At 38.1% G+C, this 20,870-nt stretch overlaps 1 protein-coding gene across 2 annotated transcripts in view; it reads right to left on the bottom strand.

The window, feature by feature from the left end:
* Nucleotides 1–1,148: 1,148 nt before the first annotated feature.
* The window catches only part of gpm6bb (glycoprotein M6Bb), a 33,015-nt gene continuing 13,293 nt past the window's right edge, over nucleotides 1,149–20,870 (bottom strand). Inside the window, exons 2-7 of one of the 2 annotated variants that reach the window (XM_007546382.2) lie at nucleotides 7,248–7,434; nucleotides 5,754–5,910; nucleotides 5,441–5,609; nucleotides 4,657–4,730; nucleotides 4,480–4,545; nucleotides 1,149–1,358 (exon numbers count right to left, since the gene is read on the bottom strand). In XM_007546382.2, coding sequence (XP_007546444.1) covers nucleotides 1,209–1,358; nucleotides 4,480–4,545; nucleotides 4,657–4,730; nucleotides 5,441–5,609; nucleotides 5,754–5,910; nucleotides 7,248–7,434 — 803 coding nt within the window. In that variant the 3' untranslated portion in view covers nucleotides 1,149–1,208. Of the gene's footprint in view, nucleotides 1,359–2,811; nucleotides 3,560–4,479; nucleotides 4,546–4,656; nucleotides 4,731–5,440; nucleotides 5,610–5,753; nucleotides 5,911–7,247; nucleotides 7,435–20,870 lie in introns of those variants that run through there. The other variant, XM_007546383.2, reaches the window with a different exon arrangement.

The raw sequence follows: 20,870 nt of genomic DNA, 5'->3' as shown, positions 1-20,870 counted from the left end.
TTTTTAAAATCTTGACACCAAAAAAGTGAATCGTAGCATATTTACATCGCTTAAAACTGAAACTCTGGCTGCTTTCAAATGCAGTGTTAATGTGGGACAGTTTTATTTATGTTACAGGAGCTTAAGCAGAAATCAGTAAACGTGTTTTGTACTGATGTACAATACACAACTATTTACAGAGGAAGATCTTAGCAATCACAGATTGTTTTGAAAAAAAAACAAAAAAACCTGGAAACAGGTTTTTTCATTAAATTTAATTCAAATGAACCAAAGTTCATAGATGTTATACGTATTCAGATACTTTGCACCATTTATGTACTAAGTGCAAGAAATAATTGTAACACCATGAAGCAGAGGATTTAATCAGGTTGAGTGAATGGTTATGTTGCTCCAAATACATCCCATTTCCGATCAAAATTACATTTTTAATGTTGTCTACGAGTTCTTGTGCACACCTGAGGTAGTGTTAATGTAGGCGATGGTTGTTCTGAACATGCTAATGGAACTACAATCCAAACTAACTCTCACTTAAATGATTGGCAACCAAGATGGTTACCCAGCGAAATTTGCTTGCATTCATTTTGTGAGCCCCATTACAGAGCTTGTACAACTGCCTCCTTAATGCTACAATTTCGGCAACGTAAAAATAACTAGAGTTTGAAAACACTTACTGAAATTGGACATAAGGCCCTCCTCATCGTGTACAAATCATCAGCATCTTTTTGTTTTTTTATTTGAAATCCGACAAAAGAACATGTCATCAAACTGAAACTTTGCAACAAAGGGTCAAAAGAAGGAGCATAACAAACAGTAAAAACAAACTGTTATTCGCCGTGTGAGAATAGTGCAACGTCTTAACATTCACCAGCAGAGACTGGTTACAGAAAGGGCTAGAAAACTTCACAATCAACAGCATGAATGTCAGAACTACACTGCATTTCCCCACAAAACACAGAAAATGAAAAGATGTAGCACTCCTGAAACACTTCTTGGTGAGTTAGTGCAGAAAGCAGCTCTTATGGATTAGTTTGTTAGGAGCCAGGTTAGTACTGCACAGAGTTGGCAGGTCATACTAGCGGAGTGTTGGTCCAGAAAGAGGGCCTGTAGCGTTTGGCCATAGTGTTTGTAAGCGTATCTGCGTGGATGCATTTTTCTTTTTCGTTTTTGTTTGTTTGTTTTGCTTTGTTTCCTGTAAGCGTGCGACATCCTTATGTGTAGGAATTGAGGCATTCCTTGGAGCGCGAGGTGATGTCCTGCAGCTCCCGTTCCTCCTTCATTTTGATGTCTTGGTAGGCATGCATTTGACTGGCATCCTTAAGGTAGGCCCAGTTTGCTGAGAGAATCATGAGGTAGTGGATCTGCAAGAGAAGGGTGAGGTGGATGGCCGGTGAGCATGTCAGAGATGCAAAGCGAGCTACAGGAAACAAGAGCTATGGTATTGCAAACAAAACACAAAAGTTACACTTTTAGAGAATAAAACATGGCAAAAGACTTCCTACGTTAAATTTGTTACGATTACAGCTACTGTAGACGGTTCTACTTTTGCTATGTAGAGCACTACAGAAATTGCACTTTCATGGTAGGAAAAATGAATGCTAGAAAACAAGTGAAGAGTGGTGCAGTCGTTAAAAGCTGGGGGTTAGTGCAAAGCATGAGATCCTGGTTCCTGTAAACCTGACTGAGCTCCGTTTCATGGTTTACAACACTTTGCATGGGTATTAATATCTCTTGAACTCGATCACATTTTGTTATTACAACTGCATATTCTATGTATTTTTTTATGCTTTGTCGAGTATTCGATCACACTAGACTAGCTTGGACTGACATCCCAATGGGTCACTGTTTAGTCATTTGTTCAGAAATAGAAAATGGCACCAGTCCAACAACCCTACGGAGACCTAAGCTGAGAGGCGATGCAAGGAGAGAATTAGTCAGAGAAGCAACCTAGAGGGCCATGGTAATATTAGAGAAGCTACTGAAATACAAACTATACCTTTCTGTTCAACATTATGCATTATCACGTGTTGGTTGGTCTGTCTGCCTCATTAAATCCCAACAATTATGATAAAGTTTGTCAATGTTATGTAACGAAATTCCCATAAAGTTCAAGAGACATGAGCACCTTTGCAAGCCACTGCATACGACGACTATGAGCTTCAGAATAAAAAAGACCAAGTAGGGATACTTTTGTAAACAAAGATTGTTTATTTATGTAGAAAGTAAAAGCTACAGTCTTGTAAAACTTAAAGAAAATTAAATATATGAAATATGAAGTATAAGTAATTATAAGCAGATCAACGAATCTCAAAATTGTAAGCATGCAGGCACTGTGTTAAAATCAACAAAATGTCTCTTTAAATGGCACTTTGAGGAAGGAAAAAAAAAAATAAAAATCTTTCCAAGCTGAGGATCAGCTGTCGTAGGAAACAGGATACATTTTGCTACTCTAAAACAGAAATTATTCTTACATCTTAGACAATGAGGCTTTAGGACCTCATCCAGAAGTATACCACTTGTACTGGCCTAAGCTACTTTGAGGGAGGAGTTGTTACTTTGAAATCTACAATGCACAACAGATCAACGTAATAATACTCATCAGCATAACACAGTGGATGAAAGTTTAGGATTCATTTTGTGAGAAAAAAAAATATAATACTGAAGGTTTCCTGTGATTGATTGGCACAAAAAGTCCAAATGAATTAAAAAATAAACAGAAAAAGGAACAAAAAATGAGGGTAAAGCTACTTTGCCAATGACTCGCGTCTTCTTGCAGACATAGCTGCAGAAAACACACCAGAACTGCTAATCTGGCAAGCTAAAATTTCAACAATGGGGTTAACTTTTATAGTCTTTGTGATTTGATGCTTCAAGGCCACAAGACGACTGGTGCAGTGTTCCTCCAATTAAGGTCTTAAGGCCAGTGCGAGTCCTTATAAAACAGCATTAAAACCTGCACCAAATATATCTGGTGTGTGACTTATGAATTTGTGCACAAATTTGCAAATTTACCCTGATGGAATTTAACTGGCTCTCGCAAAAGCGGGCTGCTGGATGCCGCAAATCGTGTTTGCTTTCCTGATCTGAATTAATCATGCACACAAGGCCTTTATACAAGACGCAAGCAGTTGCACACGTTTCAAATTTAAATAGCTTTACGCTTTTCTTTAAACTTTCATGGTGACAAATTTGTAGAAGCAAAGTGCCATGGAAAACTTGTGGCAGACAGCAGTGCTCCTAATCTGAGCGCAACTTTATTAGGACAAGAAAACTCCCTGGATACCAAATGCTAAAAGAAGCATATAATCAGCTATTTACAGTTTGTGTGATAACTAATTGAGAGATGTCAACTTTTCTATTCTCAGGTTTTTGTTTCCTTTTGTTTTTTTTTTTGTTTTGTTTCTTTTTTAGTTTCCTTGTTGTCAGTGGTATCTGCCTCTAAATGGCACAGTCATGTGTGGTGCCGGGCTCTTAAACCAGCTTAAAACTTAGTGCAGCAGTCTTCCCGACTCTTAAACTTCAAAACAGCAAAGTTATAAGTGGTAGCCATCATGTAGATCAGCTGGTGGAAGAGAACAGAAAAGGCGGTAAGAGCACATGCTGATGACGTCCTCACTCACAGGTGCATCTCGATAAATAAGGAATGTGACAAAAAAAAAAGTTTACTTATGGCAGCAGTTCAATTAAAAGAGTGAAATCTGTGCGCGCTATCGATCGATTCAAGTGTATTTGTGCTAATTCAAATCATTTTCTCAAAATGCGATTGTTACACAAAGCCTACGAAAAGAGCTGGAGTCAGTGTTTCAGGAATCACTCATCTCCAGGCTTCAACTTTTTGCATTTCTGAACCAAATATATTGTCAGAAGCATCTTACACTGGTTAAATATTTTTAAAAAAAGAAGAAAGTTATCTTTTTAGATGAAAAAAAAAATTGTTGCAGATTCTGGAGAAATAATAAAGAGTTATTGAACCTAAGCTACTGGAGGGCCAGTCTCTGACTGTCTTCACAGTCAGAGCTACAATCACCAAACTGATCAGAAATAAACACAACAAATATATCACTATGTCTCTAATAAATCCTTATGAGTTTCACTTTTTAAACTATATTACTGAAATAAATTACCTGTAATGATTTCCTAATTTATTGAGAGAGAGATGCACGTGTATATTATTGCTGGTTAATAGTGTTCAGTTTCTTAAAAGTAAAACGTTAACACTTTAAATACATGTTTTAAATTGTGGAACTCAAAGTTATTCTTCCTGTCCATCTTGAAAAACAAACAGCCACGTACATCTAAGCAAATGGTAAACAGTGAATGGGGGTTGAAGCTGTGAAGAAGCCAATGGCAAACCCTTGTTGGTGTGGTTACACAAACCGAACAGCGATGGAAAAAAAAAAAGGACAGCTCAACTCATAATCTGCTCAAAAAAAAATCATGCAAAGATGAGCTGAAGGATTGTGAAACTAGAGGGCAGCTTACCAAAGCGATCACAGTGGCTCCTGCACCGGCGCATGCCACGATGTACAGGTGGTAAGATAGGTAGAACTGAAAAAGTAATTTTTCAAAATTAGAACCTTGGAATCATCCTTTCTTGTCCCATCCAGAGCTTTAAGCCTCTACTTTATCACTATGCGTGCAAAGTTAACAGGATCGTACCTCGCTGCTGTCGCAGACGGTAATAAGAGAAGATCCGCATGCTTTTCCTGGTGTGGCGTTCCACGGGATAATTCCTGCAGCCAAAAAGATTCAGAGGATTCCTGTTAATGTTCTCAACGCGTCAACACTGGTTGAAACATGTGGCTTACAGATGTCAAACTAAGGCCTACTGGGACAATATCACTGGAGTAGAAGGTGCAAGAAAATAATATTTCAACGTATCAGTGGGGCAGTCCACAAATTTCACACATTTTTTTTTTTTTTTTACAGAAAGTTCCACACAACATGTAAAAAACCCCCCGTAAAATCTCTGCAATATCTCAGCTTAACAATCAGGACCTTAAATTCAACTTTATTTATAACGTGAGTTATTTAGGAAAGAAAAAATGTTGAACGTTGTGTTGCACAAAAGAATTGAAGTAAATATAAAATATATGAAACAGAAAACAAAGATATATATAAGGCAAACACGTAGCATCACATACAATCTGGGAACATGGTGGGTACAGGGGCATGATAGATGGATGGATATTGGAAAAATAAGCATGGATAAGGTAGACAAAATATGAAGCGTGAGGTTAAAACACATTTTGAAATGGGGTATAGAAAGACAATAAAAATTCCAAAAATAAGAAGTGTGAAGAGCTTTCCAGCCCAAAAGACAATTATCAAACCCTTCATACAAGTGATTGTTGTGGTTCTTGGTTAGACGCCACATGCGCGTTTGCTCTCAACTAAAATGAGCTGAAACTGAATTTATAAAGACAAGGCGATGCTCTCTTACCGTACTGACGAACATCCACACAAAAGGAGTCCAAGTTTGTAATGTTGGCCATCGGGGACTTCATGGTGTTACAGGTAGCCCAGATGTTGTAGAAGAGGAAGACGGGTACAGCTGAGAAGCCAAACACGCCGAGCCAGGCTACACCCAGGATGTACGTGAGGAACACAAACTAGAGAGGCAGAAAAAAAGAGCAGGAAGGAGCTGTAAAAAAGTTCATAAAATAAGCTCGCTCTAGAGTTTTACACATCCTATAACGACTGTTTTCCAAAAAATGTCCTGTTTAAATAAAAGCGCCGAGGCTGTGTTAACATACCATTCCACTGATGCAGCGTCCACAGATGGTGGTCTTGAACTCGCTGTGCAGTTCCTTGACGGCGCTGGTTGTGTAGAATCCCTCGGCGAGCAGAATGATCCCGTACAGGAAGAAAAACGAAGCGATGCCGTAGATGACGTACTGCATCAGCTGTATTCTGTCAAAGAGCAAGGTCACAGTGAGGTTCTGGTGTGTGAGCGCGCGTGTGACGAAGCTGTGGACTACAAAACGCTAACATGGCCCACCACTGTTCACCGTGGGGGGGAAAAAATGGCCACATGCAGCATTTTTATTTTCCATTCAATCTTTAAGACATGAGAAAGTTGGGGTTTAAAAAATAAATAAATAGATAAAAAAAACAAACAAAAAAAAAAACATGAACAGATGGTCGGGATTAACCAAAACGTGACGAGAGATTTGAGTCCAAATGTGGGGATGGCAGGTGATGCAGGTCTCTGGAAATCCTCCAGGCAAAAGACAGACTGTGGACATCTTAAATTAAACAGAGCTCTCAACATAAAACACATGTGCAGCCCTGTCCAATGTCATCCTTTTTTATTGTCCAGACAGATGGGGGTGCTTTTAAAAGCGATCCTTATTAGGACTGTTCTCTAGGATCAGGTGAATGTGGGAGGTGATGAAAGCTAAAAATATCCCACTTCAAGCTCACATTACAGCAGTTATCTGTGTTAAAAGATTTTGTTTTATTGAGATGCTTATCTAGAAGTTTATTTTCCAGTAAGGGTAAGGGCTCCTAAATATTACAATGTTCTTTGTGTGCATTTTTTTTTTTTTAGAAAGTGGTAAGCATCAATTCTCACTAGAAACTGCAATACATAAGTACTCATAAGTACCCCAGAACTATTTTACATTTCATCACAAACACACGGCTACATATTTTTTATTCTGAAATTATCTAACTATTTAGATATATTTTGTTGGGATTTTATGATGATAATATAGTGACAGTGAACAGCGGCTTTCAACTCTTGTAGGAGATTCAAATCTGGCCTTTGACTGGACCATTCCAACAAATGAATAGGCTGTAATCTAAACCATTCCACTGCAGCTTTGCCAGTATGTTGGATTGTTATCTGGTTGTGTTGTGTGTGTTCAGGGTACTTCGCAACATTTGTTGTCTACCATTACTAGTTATGAATGAAGGAAATTTATATATATAATACCTTCTTTGGCTTGAGGAAATTTATAAACTGGACTTCTCATTACCTTTTTTCAAAGCTTTCTGCTTACCACCATTCCATGAAAGTAAAGTTTAAGCCAAAAAATACTCCCACCTGATGTACGGGTCAGTACTTCATAAAATGTTTGAAGCTTTGACTGTGGTTTGTGTGTGTCATCTGCAAATTTATGTCACTTTGAGTTGGTCCATCACAGAAAATCCCAATAAAATACCTTAGCTTTTGCTAAATGCAACATGAGAAACTCTTTTTTTAAGGCCCTATATGGACAACAGCATGAAGTTGTCTGACTTACATGTCAGTGAGCATAGCATGGTCGGTTCTGACTGTGGAGAAGAAGGTTTCCAGGATGGTCACAGTGCCAGTGAGAGCCACATGGCCACATCCGCAGAACAGGGCCACTCCGGAGAAGCAGAGGATCGTGGCAACCAGCGATGCATACGGCACGCCACCTAAACATTTGATGCAGCACTCAAAGCAACCTATGCAAGATGAAACAGAGGAGAAAAAAAAAAAAACATTTTACAGGCCACTTCAATTTGATATAATTTGCTTTTAAAAGGCTGTCAGGTGAAGCGAGATCAACATCGGCTGTCATGTCTATAAAAGGCTCATTTGTTTAAACCCACAGTTTGTCAAGAGAGGAAGCGCACTCCATCAGCCATGTCTACAAATGTCTGACGGAAGCAGCTTGCTGCGTGGCCCCCCGAGGTTTCACAACTCGCGTCGCCTTCATGTTTGCATCTGACAACTCACCACTACTCTTAAAGGGCACTAATGGCTGTCCAGCAGGTCAGAGCAGTGGGTGTCGTCTGCCTTTGCCAGGCTGTAAAGAAAATCTATGGCAGCTGAACATGAGGGGAGTGAAGTGACCCAAATGGGCCTGTCTCATCCAATGGGTTGTTATGCCTTCTGAGGTGGAGCCATTTACCACAGTGCTCTCTGTCTGTAGGCACGAGCTAACAAGCAGCTCAAATCAAATCCACATGTGTCGGACTGGAAACAGGAGAGTCGAGGGAGAACTAGGTCATTTTACGTTTCAGCTACGCTGCCAGTCCCTGATGTCACAATGTAAATTGAATATTTAAAGCTGCAACAAGAAAATGTTTTACATTCATTATGAATTAAATTATGAGACAGAGCTAAAAAAGGGCTACTGATAGTGACCGGTCCAGACAAAAAGGGTTGCATTTTTTTTTTATTTTGTTTTTTTACTCTTTTAGTAACTTGATGGTTTATTTTAGTTTTTATATCAGCAACATTGCTGTTTGCTTAGAGACAGCAGTTCAAAATATGATGGATTCTAGGTTTAGGCCGATCACTTAAAACTGCAGCACGGCATGGCTTTGTGCAAAACTCAGACAGAAGCTCTTTTTCTTTACCTCGACTGAAAAGTGAAGGGGAAAAAAGATAATGAAAACCAGAACATGTTTTCTGTCAATATTGGACATTTAGGTCTCCAGCACTAAAACTACGGTAGCTTAAGAAACCTCAAACAAGCTTGAGTAGTTTGGCTGAAGCATTTATGTATAGTATCAAGACTCTGTGCCAAAAGATCTGGGTACATTAAAACGCCTCGATAAGTAAGCTATCATTCTGATTCCAGCAGCTGAAAGTGACTTACAAAAACTCGAGTGCAGCTAAAAGTAAACAACATCTTTACTCCACATGAAGAAAATTGCAGGCTAGGTTGTTTTCTACAAAATTTCATTGCAACAAACCAACATATTTTCTGAGCAACGTGTTTTCTTTGTCTCTCTTTCACAAAGTCACCGTCCTGAGTTTTCGGTGCCGTTTCTATTTTTTTGGTGTGATGAAGAAAATTAAAACAGATAAACTGCTGCTGGGCCAACACTTTCGGAGTCGGAGGCCTTATTGGGGCAGTTTGTGGCGCACAGAGATAAAAAACATTTCTCTCCAATGATGTGTGCAAAGGAGTTGCCACGGCAACATGCTAACCACAACTTTATGAGTGTGCCCACAGTGGGGCTGCGAGCTCGAACAGTCGGCTATGTTCCTCAGACAAATATGTCAGGCAGGGACAATGGATGGTGGAACATCCAGTGCCATGGGATATTGAGCCCAGCTCTAAAGTAAATAACGGTTTAAAGGAAAAAGCTACTCCTGCTTTAGATGGAACCATCAAATCCAGTAGCAGATATTAGCTTAAGGTCAGCTCAGTTTGGACCTTTCAGCACTGCAAATAGCTGCTTGCATACCCGTAAAAGTGCTTTTTGTGCACCGTTTACCATCCCGAGGTCCACAAATGTTATATGTGCTGAATGTGGTCGGGGTTTAAATTTATAGCTAAACTAAAAGGCAGAAGACACGAATACGAGTGGTTTTATTTGCAGCCGCTCTAGTTCTTATGGCAAATCTGAGATATCATGTGTGAAAATAACCATGACTGCCTGCTTTGATGTGTTTTTGTGGCTATAATTATAATTGAAGACTGGAAAAGGAAATCCAGATTTTCGATTTAAAACGGCATGAATTGTTAACAGAACTTAAATATAAAAACAAGTAAAACTGCATTAATTTAATCATCTTACTGAAATGAAAAGTTATTGGTGTTGGATTATAAAATCTTAAAAGACTATTTAGTGAATGGATCAGTGATAAAGCACAGGGTTTATACGTACTATTTGTATGCAAGAGGAGCTAAAACATGAGTGTCTATAAAGACTAAAAACAAAGGAAATCACCAGACAGGTGAGGGATAAAGACACGGCTGCACACATACACTGAGAGGCAGCCAAGGCGTCCTTGTTTGGGAAGAACTGCTGAAAACTAAAGCTGAGGCGAGGGAAGCTGTTGACAGCTATTAGTATTGCACTCCACTGGCCATGCAAAATCATATTTGTGTTGGAAAACTAACTCTGCATATTAAGTTAAACAGAATAGTTGATGTGAATTTGATGGGCGAATATTATTCTTTTTTTTTTTTCCTTCCCATTTCCATATGCATCATTTCTTTCCCAATTCCAATTATGCAGTGTTTTGTACTAATCTGTCAAATAAAATCCCCCCAAAAATACTTCCAAGATTGTAATGTGGCAAGTAGATCAAAAGCTGCAGTTTTTGTAAGGAACTGTACTGTAGTTTAGTAGAAAAAAGCAGAGCTTTAGCAGCTAATACTAAACAAGAAGTTCTCAATAGCAGGATAAGTGACAGACTGCTAATCCTCACAAGAAATAAAAAAATAAAAATAAAAATAAATATATAATTTTGTTTTTTCCATTTTCCAATTTCAGGGATGCACAACTAAACACGAAAACATGAAATTACAAGGAGAAACTGCTGGCTTCTTCTGATTGGATAACCAAAAATGAAAATCACGTTGGTCTCTCTGATGACTTTCACATGCTTCCCAGTCACCAACACTCCTGGTCAGACCTACAGTTCCTTCAAGTGGCTGACTTTTTGTCTTTGTCACAGAACGCAGCAAAAACAAGAAAAAGGAAGAATTCAAAGCCACCATAACGGAAAGAAACTCCTACAAGTTTGCTGCTGTTTGCCCCGACAAAGTCTGGCCCCAAAGCAGAAGCTTGATTTGCCACATCAAGATCACAAGGATACCAGGGGAAGAAAAAAAAAAAAGATTCTTGTGTGAGAAAAAAATATGTGTGAAAGTGTGTGACATTGTGTGAGAAACTCTGGAGAAAAAAAAAAAGAAATAGAAAGAGTCCAAGAAGTCCTGATACAAAGGGCCAGTGTGTGCAGCCACAGACTGTCCATCACATTGGACTCTCAGGGGCCATTCAGAATAGCAGTAAGCCACGACTTTGCACTTCCGGCATGCAGGCTTGAAGCCCAAGACAAACCCACCACTGAGCTTCATCCTGTGTACTACCCCCATTCAGAACAGTGCAAAGCCATAACAGTCCCTTAATACTCGAGGAGGATCCTGTTTGCCAAATCCGTCAGTGCAGAGTTGAGGCTGTTATGACATACAGGCAAGCTCAAATACCAGAGGTTTACTTACACTTAATAAAAAGACACACACGGCTTTGTTTTCTCAATGTCTGAAGTTAAATCTAACAAACGTCTCTTGTTTTGGATCAGTTTCAATTACCTCGATTATTTCCATTTGATAAATGCCGTAAAAACTTACCAGGAACATTTTTGAGAGATTTTTTCGTTTTGTTTTTTTGTAACTTTCATTGAACTCAGAAGTTTACATACCTTTGCACATCATCACTAATCACCCCAACTAACTCAAATGTGTCAGTTGACGTATCAGAGGTTTCCAAACCCATGACATCATAATTTGGTCTTTTTGTCATCGCTTGAGGAGAGACGAATCATTCTGTAGGTGAACTTAAGATTTTGAAAACTTTGATGAATAAATGTCTGACATATTCCGTCTCTCATTGTTGTGGTGTTCACCAGGTATAACGCTTGGTAATTCTAACTGATCTAATATAAGGGAAGCTTACTTTGACTTTACTCCAGCTAGTGAGAGAAAATGTGGATTTATTTATGTGCTGCATGCAAACTTCTGGTTTCAGTTTAAGTTATTCTCATTGCTATCAGTTTAGCGACTTATTGCACCTATTCTTTTTGTTTTAATTGAGATGCAATGGTGTAGTATGAATAAAAATTACCCTAGGTGGCCATGGGATTCAATCATAAAACAAAGCCAGACAACAGAAACTAGAGAACAATCTGAAATCCAAAACATACTTTCAATAGAAATGTAAATTCTATCAATTCAGTTAGAAATGTTGCATGAAAAACTGTCCTGCTGTACAGATGAACGGTACACCCCTCTTTAAACGTTGCTATGGTAACACTTTATAAAATTACAGTTAAGATATACAACAATGAGTGTTTTCAAGAAAAACAAAACAAAACAAAACAAAACAAAACAAAAACACAGAACCTAATGCAGAAAAATATCTAAAGGTATACTTTCAGCTGTCCAAACGAAAAGATTTGGACAGGGAACGCAGAATTATACACAACAAAAGGGTTATTCTTGAAACTCAACCTGTCTTTTTCAGACACAGACATCTTTTATCTGCAGCAAATCTCCACCTAGTAGTTGGGCAAATACATTTATTTTCCCTCCCATTCATTTAGATTCATATACCCCACGGTTATGGTCTTGTAGGAGTGACCCAAACAGAGACCTCCCCAACATGTGCACTTCAAAAGTGCAGTGTTTGAACGTTTTAATACGATGTAATGGTACTCTTCTCTTCAGGCTACCCATCACAAGGTTATCATGCACATGCCTTTAATTAACTACGAGAAGGTTTAAGAAAATTGCTTGAAATTATGTACGAATAATTTGTATGAAATGTGGTGGATTACTCCCTTATTGCAACCCCCCAAAAATGTAGCTCAAAACAACCAAAACTGCTCACGTACAAAATGGCGGAAGGACCATTTCGCCATTCCAACATATTAAAAAAAGAATGTCAACAAAACAGAAAATGCAGGAGAACATCTTTAAAAAGATAACTACTGTGTGATATGCAAAATAATACTTATTGCTGCATTTTGTGACAGTACGTTCTTACTTTGTGCTTCAAAGTAAACATTTGTTCTTCTGCCTCTAATCAGGTACATCTGACCATGAGTCACTGCGAAGGGCTCGTGCTCAGACTCATCGCTAACCCCTGCAGCTGGTCTTCATCCCTCAGCCACAGCCATAAGCACAAGCACACAACCTGTTGACAGAATCGCCGAGTTGCTCAACTTTATGTCGGTTTGAAAGTGGAATAACATGCACATCCATCCGTAGCTGGTTTGAGAAACATCAAAAAGCCGCGCTACAGATTCAAACAAGCTATCAATCTTTCATCTAAGGGAGACACAAACACAAAGACACCTTCTAAAACAAAGACTTTCAGCAATCATATGAACAAGCTCCACGTCACTATATGGAAAAATAAGTATGGAACGGAGTCCGCACGCACAAACAAACACACCACGTCGCGCAGCTGAGAAAGAACTCACTGGAACTCCGAGTCTGGAGGAATAAATTGCCTTCCAGCTCCATTAAAAACACCATCCAAATCCAATCTGAAACCCAGGATCATTGCTAACAGATGTCTCCGTTTACAGCTGGGTATTGTTGTTTGTTGCCCCACCGAGGCAAACTGCCAGAACAGCATCTCATTTTCCATTTTCTACTGAGAGGAGAGATGTTAAAATGCCTTAATTGCAACTCTAAAGGGTGTTAAAGAGAAGCTTTTCTTAGCCAGCAAGTTTCTGAAAAGTGAAACTTTATGTCTCATTTCTAACAAAATGTGCGATAAAAACGATTCATGGTCGTAATCCCTGTGCGTGACACGCTTGCTTTCCTATGCAAAATTGGATTTCAGACCTGAGGCTACTCACTGCACGCTGTACCAATTAAACTCACTTCAAACATACAACAATATGGTTTATTATGAATAATAATAAACCCTGCAGATGATACAGTCTACTCAGATTTAATTCATAACACTATAAAAATTTATGAAAAATGCCAAGTTGCCAAAACATTTTCTATCATTACTAGTGGACATAGGATATATATGACTTATAAAAATGTGTTGTTGTGAAACTGAAAATAAATCTTATGTGAATTAAACAATGATTTACTATACACAGTTATTTACATATAATTTTTTAATTAAATTACTGCAGAAGTATCTCAGCTTGATACGGTTTTTAGATTTAGGGAGTGTATGACTAATTGATCTCCAGGCACATTTCTCCACCTGAGCTGTGGATCTCTGTTGCTCCTCCAGAGTCCTCTGGTTCTTTGAATAATCCTCTAATTGACCATGCCTATTCAGACCAGATGGATGGCCATGTCTTCTGTTGCACCATTTCTTTCTTTTTTTTTTCATTTTCAGATGGTGGACAGTGAAATGTCCATAGTTTGGCATGTTATTTTATAACCTAACCCTGTTTTGAACATCTCCACAACTTTATCCCTGACCTGTCTGCTGTGCTGTTTAGTCTTCTCGATGCTGTTTGTTCTCAACTGTTCTCAAACAAACCTCCCAAGTCTTCACAGCTGTATTTATAGGGAGGATTGTTACACACAGATGGACTCTATATGCTATTCACGAGACTTTGTTTAGTGGCATCAACATAAAGAATGGTGAATACAAATGCATGCAACACTTTTCAGTTATTTGTTTGTAAATAGTTTGAAAAAAACATGCATCTTTTTCATTCCATCGCATGATCATGCACTACTTTCTGCAGGGCTGCCATATGAAATCCCATTAAGATGCATTACAAGTTTGTGGCTGTAAAGTAAAATAAAAGCAAGGCCAAAATATGGGAATATTCTTCCAAATTAATGTGTAAATTTGCGTACTGTTGACGACTGATTCATCTCCACATTCATCCCATTTGTCTTCAGTCTTCTTTGAAAGAATAACTCTGACGCACCCTGAGCATTTATGGATTAGAGGATGGTTAATTATCATAAAGTGACATTTTCATAATGATGTCCAGTGAGAAGCCATAAAATGACCTGGTTCTAAATCATTTAACTGAGATAAAGAAAAAATAAATACTGCACCACTACACAATAACACTGTTGTAAGAATGTTGACAAAATCATTTTGCAGTGAAGCACAAATGGTAAAGGAGCCAAAGTATTATGTCCAATATCTACATTTTGACATTAAAGATCCATGGATCAGAATATTGTGGTCAATATTTTGTTAAACTTTGACCACCTGGTACCAATTCTGACCAATTTAATAAGTAAATTATGAGAATATGTTGCATAAGAACAGCATTCCCAAAATTTTCTTCTCACATTTCTGCCATGAGCAGCTATTATTTCTTTACACTCATGTGTAAACAGTCACTCTGAAACAGTTTTACAGCTATTTGAAAAGCAAGAATGATTATGGAGTCTACCATCTTGTTTCTAGGATCACTTTGGTTAGTGTAACTGAAGCAGCGGTCTCCAGTGGTCTATGGAGAACATTAGGTTCCCCAAAAACCCACCTTGTTCCAAAACAGACTGAGGTTGAAAGCTCAATAAGGTAAAACAGAGTGATTCTGCAATACTCCATTCAGCCTTCTTGTTATCTGCTTCAACTCTCACTCTCTCTCTCACTCTTTTGCAGCCTGAACAAACTGAAGAACATGTTGAGTCTTTTCAAATAACTTCTTACATCTTGGTGCCTCTGCTCCCTTAATATAAATTCCTCAATGATGTTGAAAATATATGAGTATTGATCTCTTTGTAGTATTAAAAAGAGTTCCTGTTACCACTAACTGAAGGCATGAGGAAGAATTATGTTTTATGATAAGAAAAAAGATCAAATTGGTACCTGATCACCATCTGCAAAGCATAACAATCTGGTTTTGATCAATAGCCAATTTCTTAATGCATTTCTAAAAAGGAACAACTTTCTATCAAGATACTAAGTAAGTTTGTTGGTATGGATCTTATTTGGTTTGCACTGAAAAGTTGAAGCTAAACTACAAAGCCTACCACACTAATCTGTTTCTATCAGGATCAGAACAGTGGAGCTTATATCATAAATTGAATTGCAGATGTATGGTGAGAGGAACCATTCAGCAAATCTACTACAGCTGTGTGTGAAAACGCACATATGTCAGACAAAAAAAAAGTAATTCACTGTTTGACCAGTGAAAGACCAGGGATACAACCCGGCTCTGCTTATCCAGGGTTGATCCTTTAATTTTTAGACATTCAACACTTTATTACATCCTGACTGCTGTCGTTCCTCCATCTGGCGACTCCTGAATCATGAAGGGGAACAACAAATCTACTTTTCCTGAACAAGGAAGCAGAGTATCCTCTGCTCTGATGGACACAACAGAGGAAACGGCATGTGAAAACGAGAGAAACAGATAACCCTTACAGAGGAATGCAAAAGAAAAACTCGGGAAGAATGGAAAGACAAATGAAGAATGGAGAGAATAAGAGCCAAAGACGTAATAAGAAATACTTGTTATAAAAACTGACAGAGAAGATGGACAATGACAGAAGAAAGGAGAGCGAGGTAGAGAGGGAAGAAGATCTTTGGCTGTGTTTGTTTGGCAACAACAGGCTAAGGAGCCCCAGGGGTATGCTAATGAGAGCGAGGCCTTTCAGCAGAGCGGAGACCGCTGGAGTAGAGCTGGAGTGGGCTCTTCTCACGGATACTAGACCTCAGAGATAAAGGGGGTCAGTGGGGGGATGGGAGCCTCAGGGGTCAGGGGAAGTGAACTTAGCGGGGATCCCACAACAGCAACTGGTGTGCTAATCTTTAAGCACTTCTACCACAAACCCTGTAAATACTCAGTGAGCTAACATCTTCCTCATTAGGTGGGTACTGTAAATCTGTTGAAGAAAACAAAAAAACACTCTATCCTTCTTTTTGAGATTATTCAGCGGCATCCATCATGTTTTCCACATAAATGCTTGCAGTTCAAGCAAAGAATCAAATGAGTTAAATTGTAAAACAAGACACAATAGATGCACACAGAGGATGCCTGCTGATACATCACAGTGTAATATAACAAGATTAAAAGCAATCCAGTGTACAAACCTTTGGGTTTTACATACAAAAAACAGCTTACTATAGAAAAAAATAATGCTTACAATATGTTCTTACTTAGTAAATTGAGTAAACAGCACTTTAAAACATTTATTTATTTATTTATTTATTTATTTTTGGCTTTGGGGATCTAAAAGTAAATCCTTCTAATTCCCAAAGCATTTTTCCTGTTTAAGCAAAGTTTACAGCAAAAGTATTTGCTGGTTCTACATCCACTTAGTTGTCATTGTTTTATTACGTGACTGGTAAATTGGCAATTTACCAGGATTTTCTCAGCAAGGCAAAGCTGCAGGTTGTCCAATAATTTCAGGCGGTTTACTTATTTATGGTATCCTTGGAGTGTGCCAAAAAATGTTATTTTTTTTATTTTTTTATTTTATTTTTTATAGAAAGTTGCAATACCAGTGCTGTGCCAAAAGGGGGTGAGAACGTCAACTTTAACACCATCAAAACTCAAAGAAGAATATAATGTGTGGCAAAAGCAATGCAAGACTCTGCTAAAACATCTGATTGTGTTTTTTTCTGACTCCATTTGTGAAGTTTAAATGAGAGACAATATGAACAAGTTGTGGAAGAAACAGTTCTCACCTGTTCTGCCTCAGGGAGTCCACATTTTTAAGCGTTTTAAAAACTTTATAAACGTAGCCGTTTCGTCGGAAACAAACCCTCAGTTTTCAGTGGAGGAGTGCAAGTGCAACAATTTATACGTTTTGAAAAATATACATGTTAGTTTTAACAGTTTCCTAAACACAAAAATCATATAAACAAATGGGAGAATCTCTCTGTGCTTTTACAAGCAAGCACAATAGAAAAACCAAAACAAACGGGGCTAGATGTATCTAAATTGTGACTCGGCTTTCTGTTATTAGTGATACAGATAAAATTTATGCCACAAATAGTTAGAATGTGATATGCTCAAACCTTCACCATGATTTTTGATCAAATGTTAAAACAATTTTCATTTCTTGCTTGCTGCTGATGTTGGGCAGTTTCTTGTTATTGAGCTCAAAATGACCAGTCCCTTTAACTTAATGTCATTGTTGAGACAGTTTGATCTGCTTTCAAAAGTGTCAAAGTAAATGAAGGTGGGAATACTTCGACCCACCCAAATGAGTTTTTTTTTTTTAAATGCAGAGTCTTATGAAACATTTATTCTATTTTTGCAAATACAAAGTAGCAGGATTCTCAATACTTTTTCCCATTAGGAACACCAATTGAGATAAGGACGTAACATATGGAAATCTAGAGTAAAAAGGTCTACAATAATTACTTATTCTTTAAAACAGAGTTTGTTATTTTTCTTGAAAAATCATAATGGTGAGAGTCCTGTCTTGTCTAAACCCACATCCTTTACTAATAATTTCATGAATCGGATGTATCAATTACACCTCTCAATATCATTACAATAAATTATTCTTATTAAGAAATTAATATATTCTAATTATGCAAAGCAATACACAGTTAATAATGAACTGGGATTGGGCTCATCTTCACCAAAACCATCGACTGTGACTGTGGGAGTTTCACATGAGTGCAGGCGACGGAGCCTGAAAGCTGCAAGCTCCAGACTCTGCCTTGAGACGTGGCCACTCCCCTACCGAAGGACATGATCTGCATGACGATGAAGCTCACACAAATAAAACGGGCCTCCTTGTGGGTCAACCTTTCACTCTGTGAGACTCGGAGCTCTGAATGCTCCTCAGTGCTCAGCCACCCGTGAGGACATGCACCCTGGCTGGCTCACACCAAACACAAATTTCTCAGGGATCCGGGTCCATGCCCAGGCCCGATCCCCACTAATAGAAAGTAAAAGCACCAGAGGAATCAGAGCAGATTAGGTCAAATGGGTGTGTGGAGTGGACCATATGAGGAATGACTCACTGGTGTCCGCTGAAAGGGGAAAAAGTAAGCCAAAAGCAGTTAGAAAAAGGTCCATCTAAGTCGTCCAGAAACATGTTTGTTGCGCTCATGGAGAAAACATCCACTGCCTTGGGAATTGAGATTCTTATAAACATTACTTTGGCAATTCGCTGCAGTGAGTGAGGATCATTCCAGAGAACCGATCACTGACCCAGATTTAAGTACAGTCCTTCTTCATAGGTCAGCCCGTCCGGTGTTTATCCTGACATGTTTGGCATGAATTCAAGCTATTGATTGGTTTACAGCAACTCCCCACAGAAAACCCATTATACAGATCTATTCATCTGTTTGCTGACCCATTTTCAGCTGTAGGTTCTCTGTGGAACAACGGGGTTACAAACTCTGGAAAGTTAAATGTACAGCTACTAAAAAGCAAATGACCACAGGAATAAGCTCCGTGTCGCACTGGGTTTTCATTTACCTTGCCATCTGAAATCATCATAGTAGGACATGGAGAGCAAAGAGAAAAAAAATAATAATAATGTAGTGGCCTGACTCATAATGAGCCTCGTCCTTCCTATTGTTCCATCAAAAAGCAATGAACAAGAGGTAAAAAGTTTATTTCTTTCCTGGTCCATTGTGTAAAGAGCAGAAAAAAAGCAAATCACAGGAAATCAGCTCAGTCTTTGACCAGAGTAAAGGTTAGAGGTAGAAGTGGAAGTCCTTTAAAGCCCCTATTTTAAGATGTCTTTGATGTTTCACTCCACTTTCGGATGTTTATAATCCAATTTCTGTTCATACTTTGATTAAAACTAGTTTATTTTCAAAATCAGCAATGACTGTTGTCATATAATGTTGAAAACAACATGAAAAAATGTGAAACTTTAAAGTGGAGCAAACACATTTGATATTTTATATAAAACACAAAAAGATGCGCCGTAAGCCTACATGAAGACATTCTTTTCAGATGTTATTAAAGCTTATATGTTTTTTGTGGCCTTTCTAAGCCTTGGACTGTGCCTCTACACCAAACCTCAGAAACATTATGCTGAAGCCAATCTGTGCATTTCTTTGTGGTATTATCCTATAATTCACAGCATTTTATCTCAGACACAAGTATTTTTTTCTTGAACAGAAAAACTATATAATACATCTAATTTAAGTAGTACAGTAGCAAAAATCAAATATATAAACTATCAAGTTTCGACCAGAAGCAGAAACAGTCTTCATATCTTGGCATCCCGGCCATTTATCCAATTCCAGGTTTATTTCTTTTCTCCTCAGTACTTCACCAAACAATGCCCAAAATATTTGACTCAGTACTTTTTAATTGCATGTTTCTACAATCATGTTAGGTCTGGATATGGAATAACATTCATATGGAGAAGCCTGGCACCCATTTTATTCCTCCTCTTAAAAAATTACTTCAAGACCTTGACAACCTTGACTTTCTGGCATCTCTGCAGCCACTGTGGTTTTTGGCCAACGTGTTGCAGGCAGAATAAGACACACACACATGCTTCCTATCATCCAGACCCTCTAACTCACTTGAGATTTTGGATGCTGCCACAGTGGCTTGGACAGGCAGAAAGCCATATCACATTAATACATAAACCTACAGCTTTAAAAATGTACAATTAAAATCTAATCTGAATCCAAAGTTAGAAACTTGCCATGAAACCGACATCAACTCGAGGCAAAGAAATAGGAATCGTCTGTTGCTTCACTCATTCTGTTTCCCTACACGAGGAACAAACCACCACTTCAGAAACAATAAATAGTCCTTATATAATTGTTTGTTTCTCTTTCAGTCTGCTCTAAACATTTTAATGATGTCTCTTGTCTGTAAGGGCATTTGCTGTGATTGTAGTCCACCACAGTGAGATTATAGAGCAACTCAATCAGTAACAGACATTGAAAGAAAACACGTCTGCTTCAGAAAAACAAAGCCACTGCTCTTTTCTCCTCAAGCAACAATCTTAAGTGTCAATTTCTGTTATAAGAAGTAATGTTATAATTCTGCATTAAGTTTGTATATATATATATATATATATATATCAAGCATGATACATACCAAGCATGTATCAATCATGCTTCAATTCACAGCTATTTGATGATGGGTGTTTCTTTATTTTCTACAATGTACTTTTAGTGCATTGGTACATGTAGGTACTTGACTCCAATAAATAACAATATGCAACAGTGGGGTCACTTAGGATTATTTTGGTTAGATCCGGGTTTACAGTCACTCATGGTTTAGAGGAGCTAACTGACCAAAACAAGGGTAAGGGCCCAGTACAAAGTTACCAGGCAATAGTATATAACTGAATTGAATTAGATGTGAAATTTAGATTTTTTTTTTATGAGCATTTATTTCTATCTTTATTTCTTTATTTTTCTATATTTTATTACAACTGTTAGTTACGAGGACAAATAACTGAGACACAATGGTTTATGGTTTAAGTGCATGAGTAAAGCATGGCTCGGTACCAAGTATAAAAGGGAAGCAGGAAGTACAAAAC

Source organism: Poecilia formosa, unplaced genomic scaffold (assembly GCF_000485575.1).
Source record: "Poecilia formosa unplaced genomic scaffold, Poecilia_formosa-5.1.2 Scaffold16, whole genome shotgun sequence".
NCBI lineage: Eukaryota > Metazoa > Chordata > Actinopteri > Cyprinodontiformes > Poeciliidae > Poecilia > Poecilia formosa.
The sequence above is the reverse complement of the archived record's forward strand: the minus strand, read 5'-3'. Positions and strand labels throughout refer to the sequence as shown.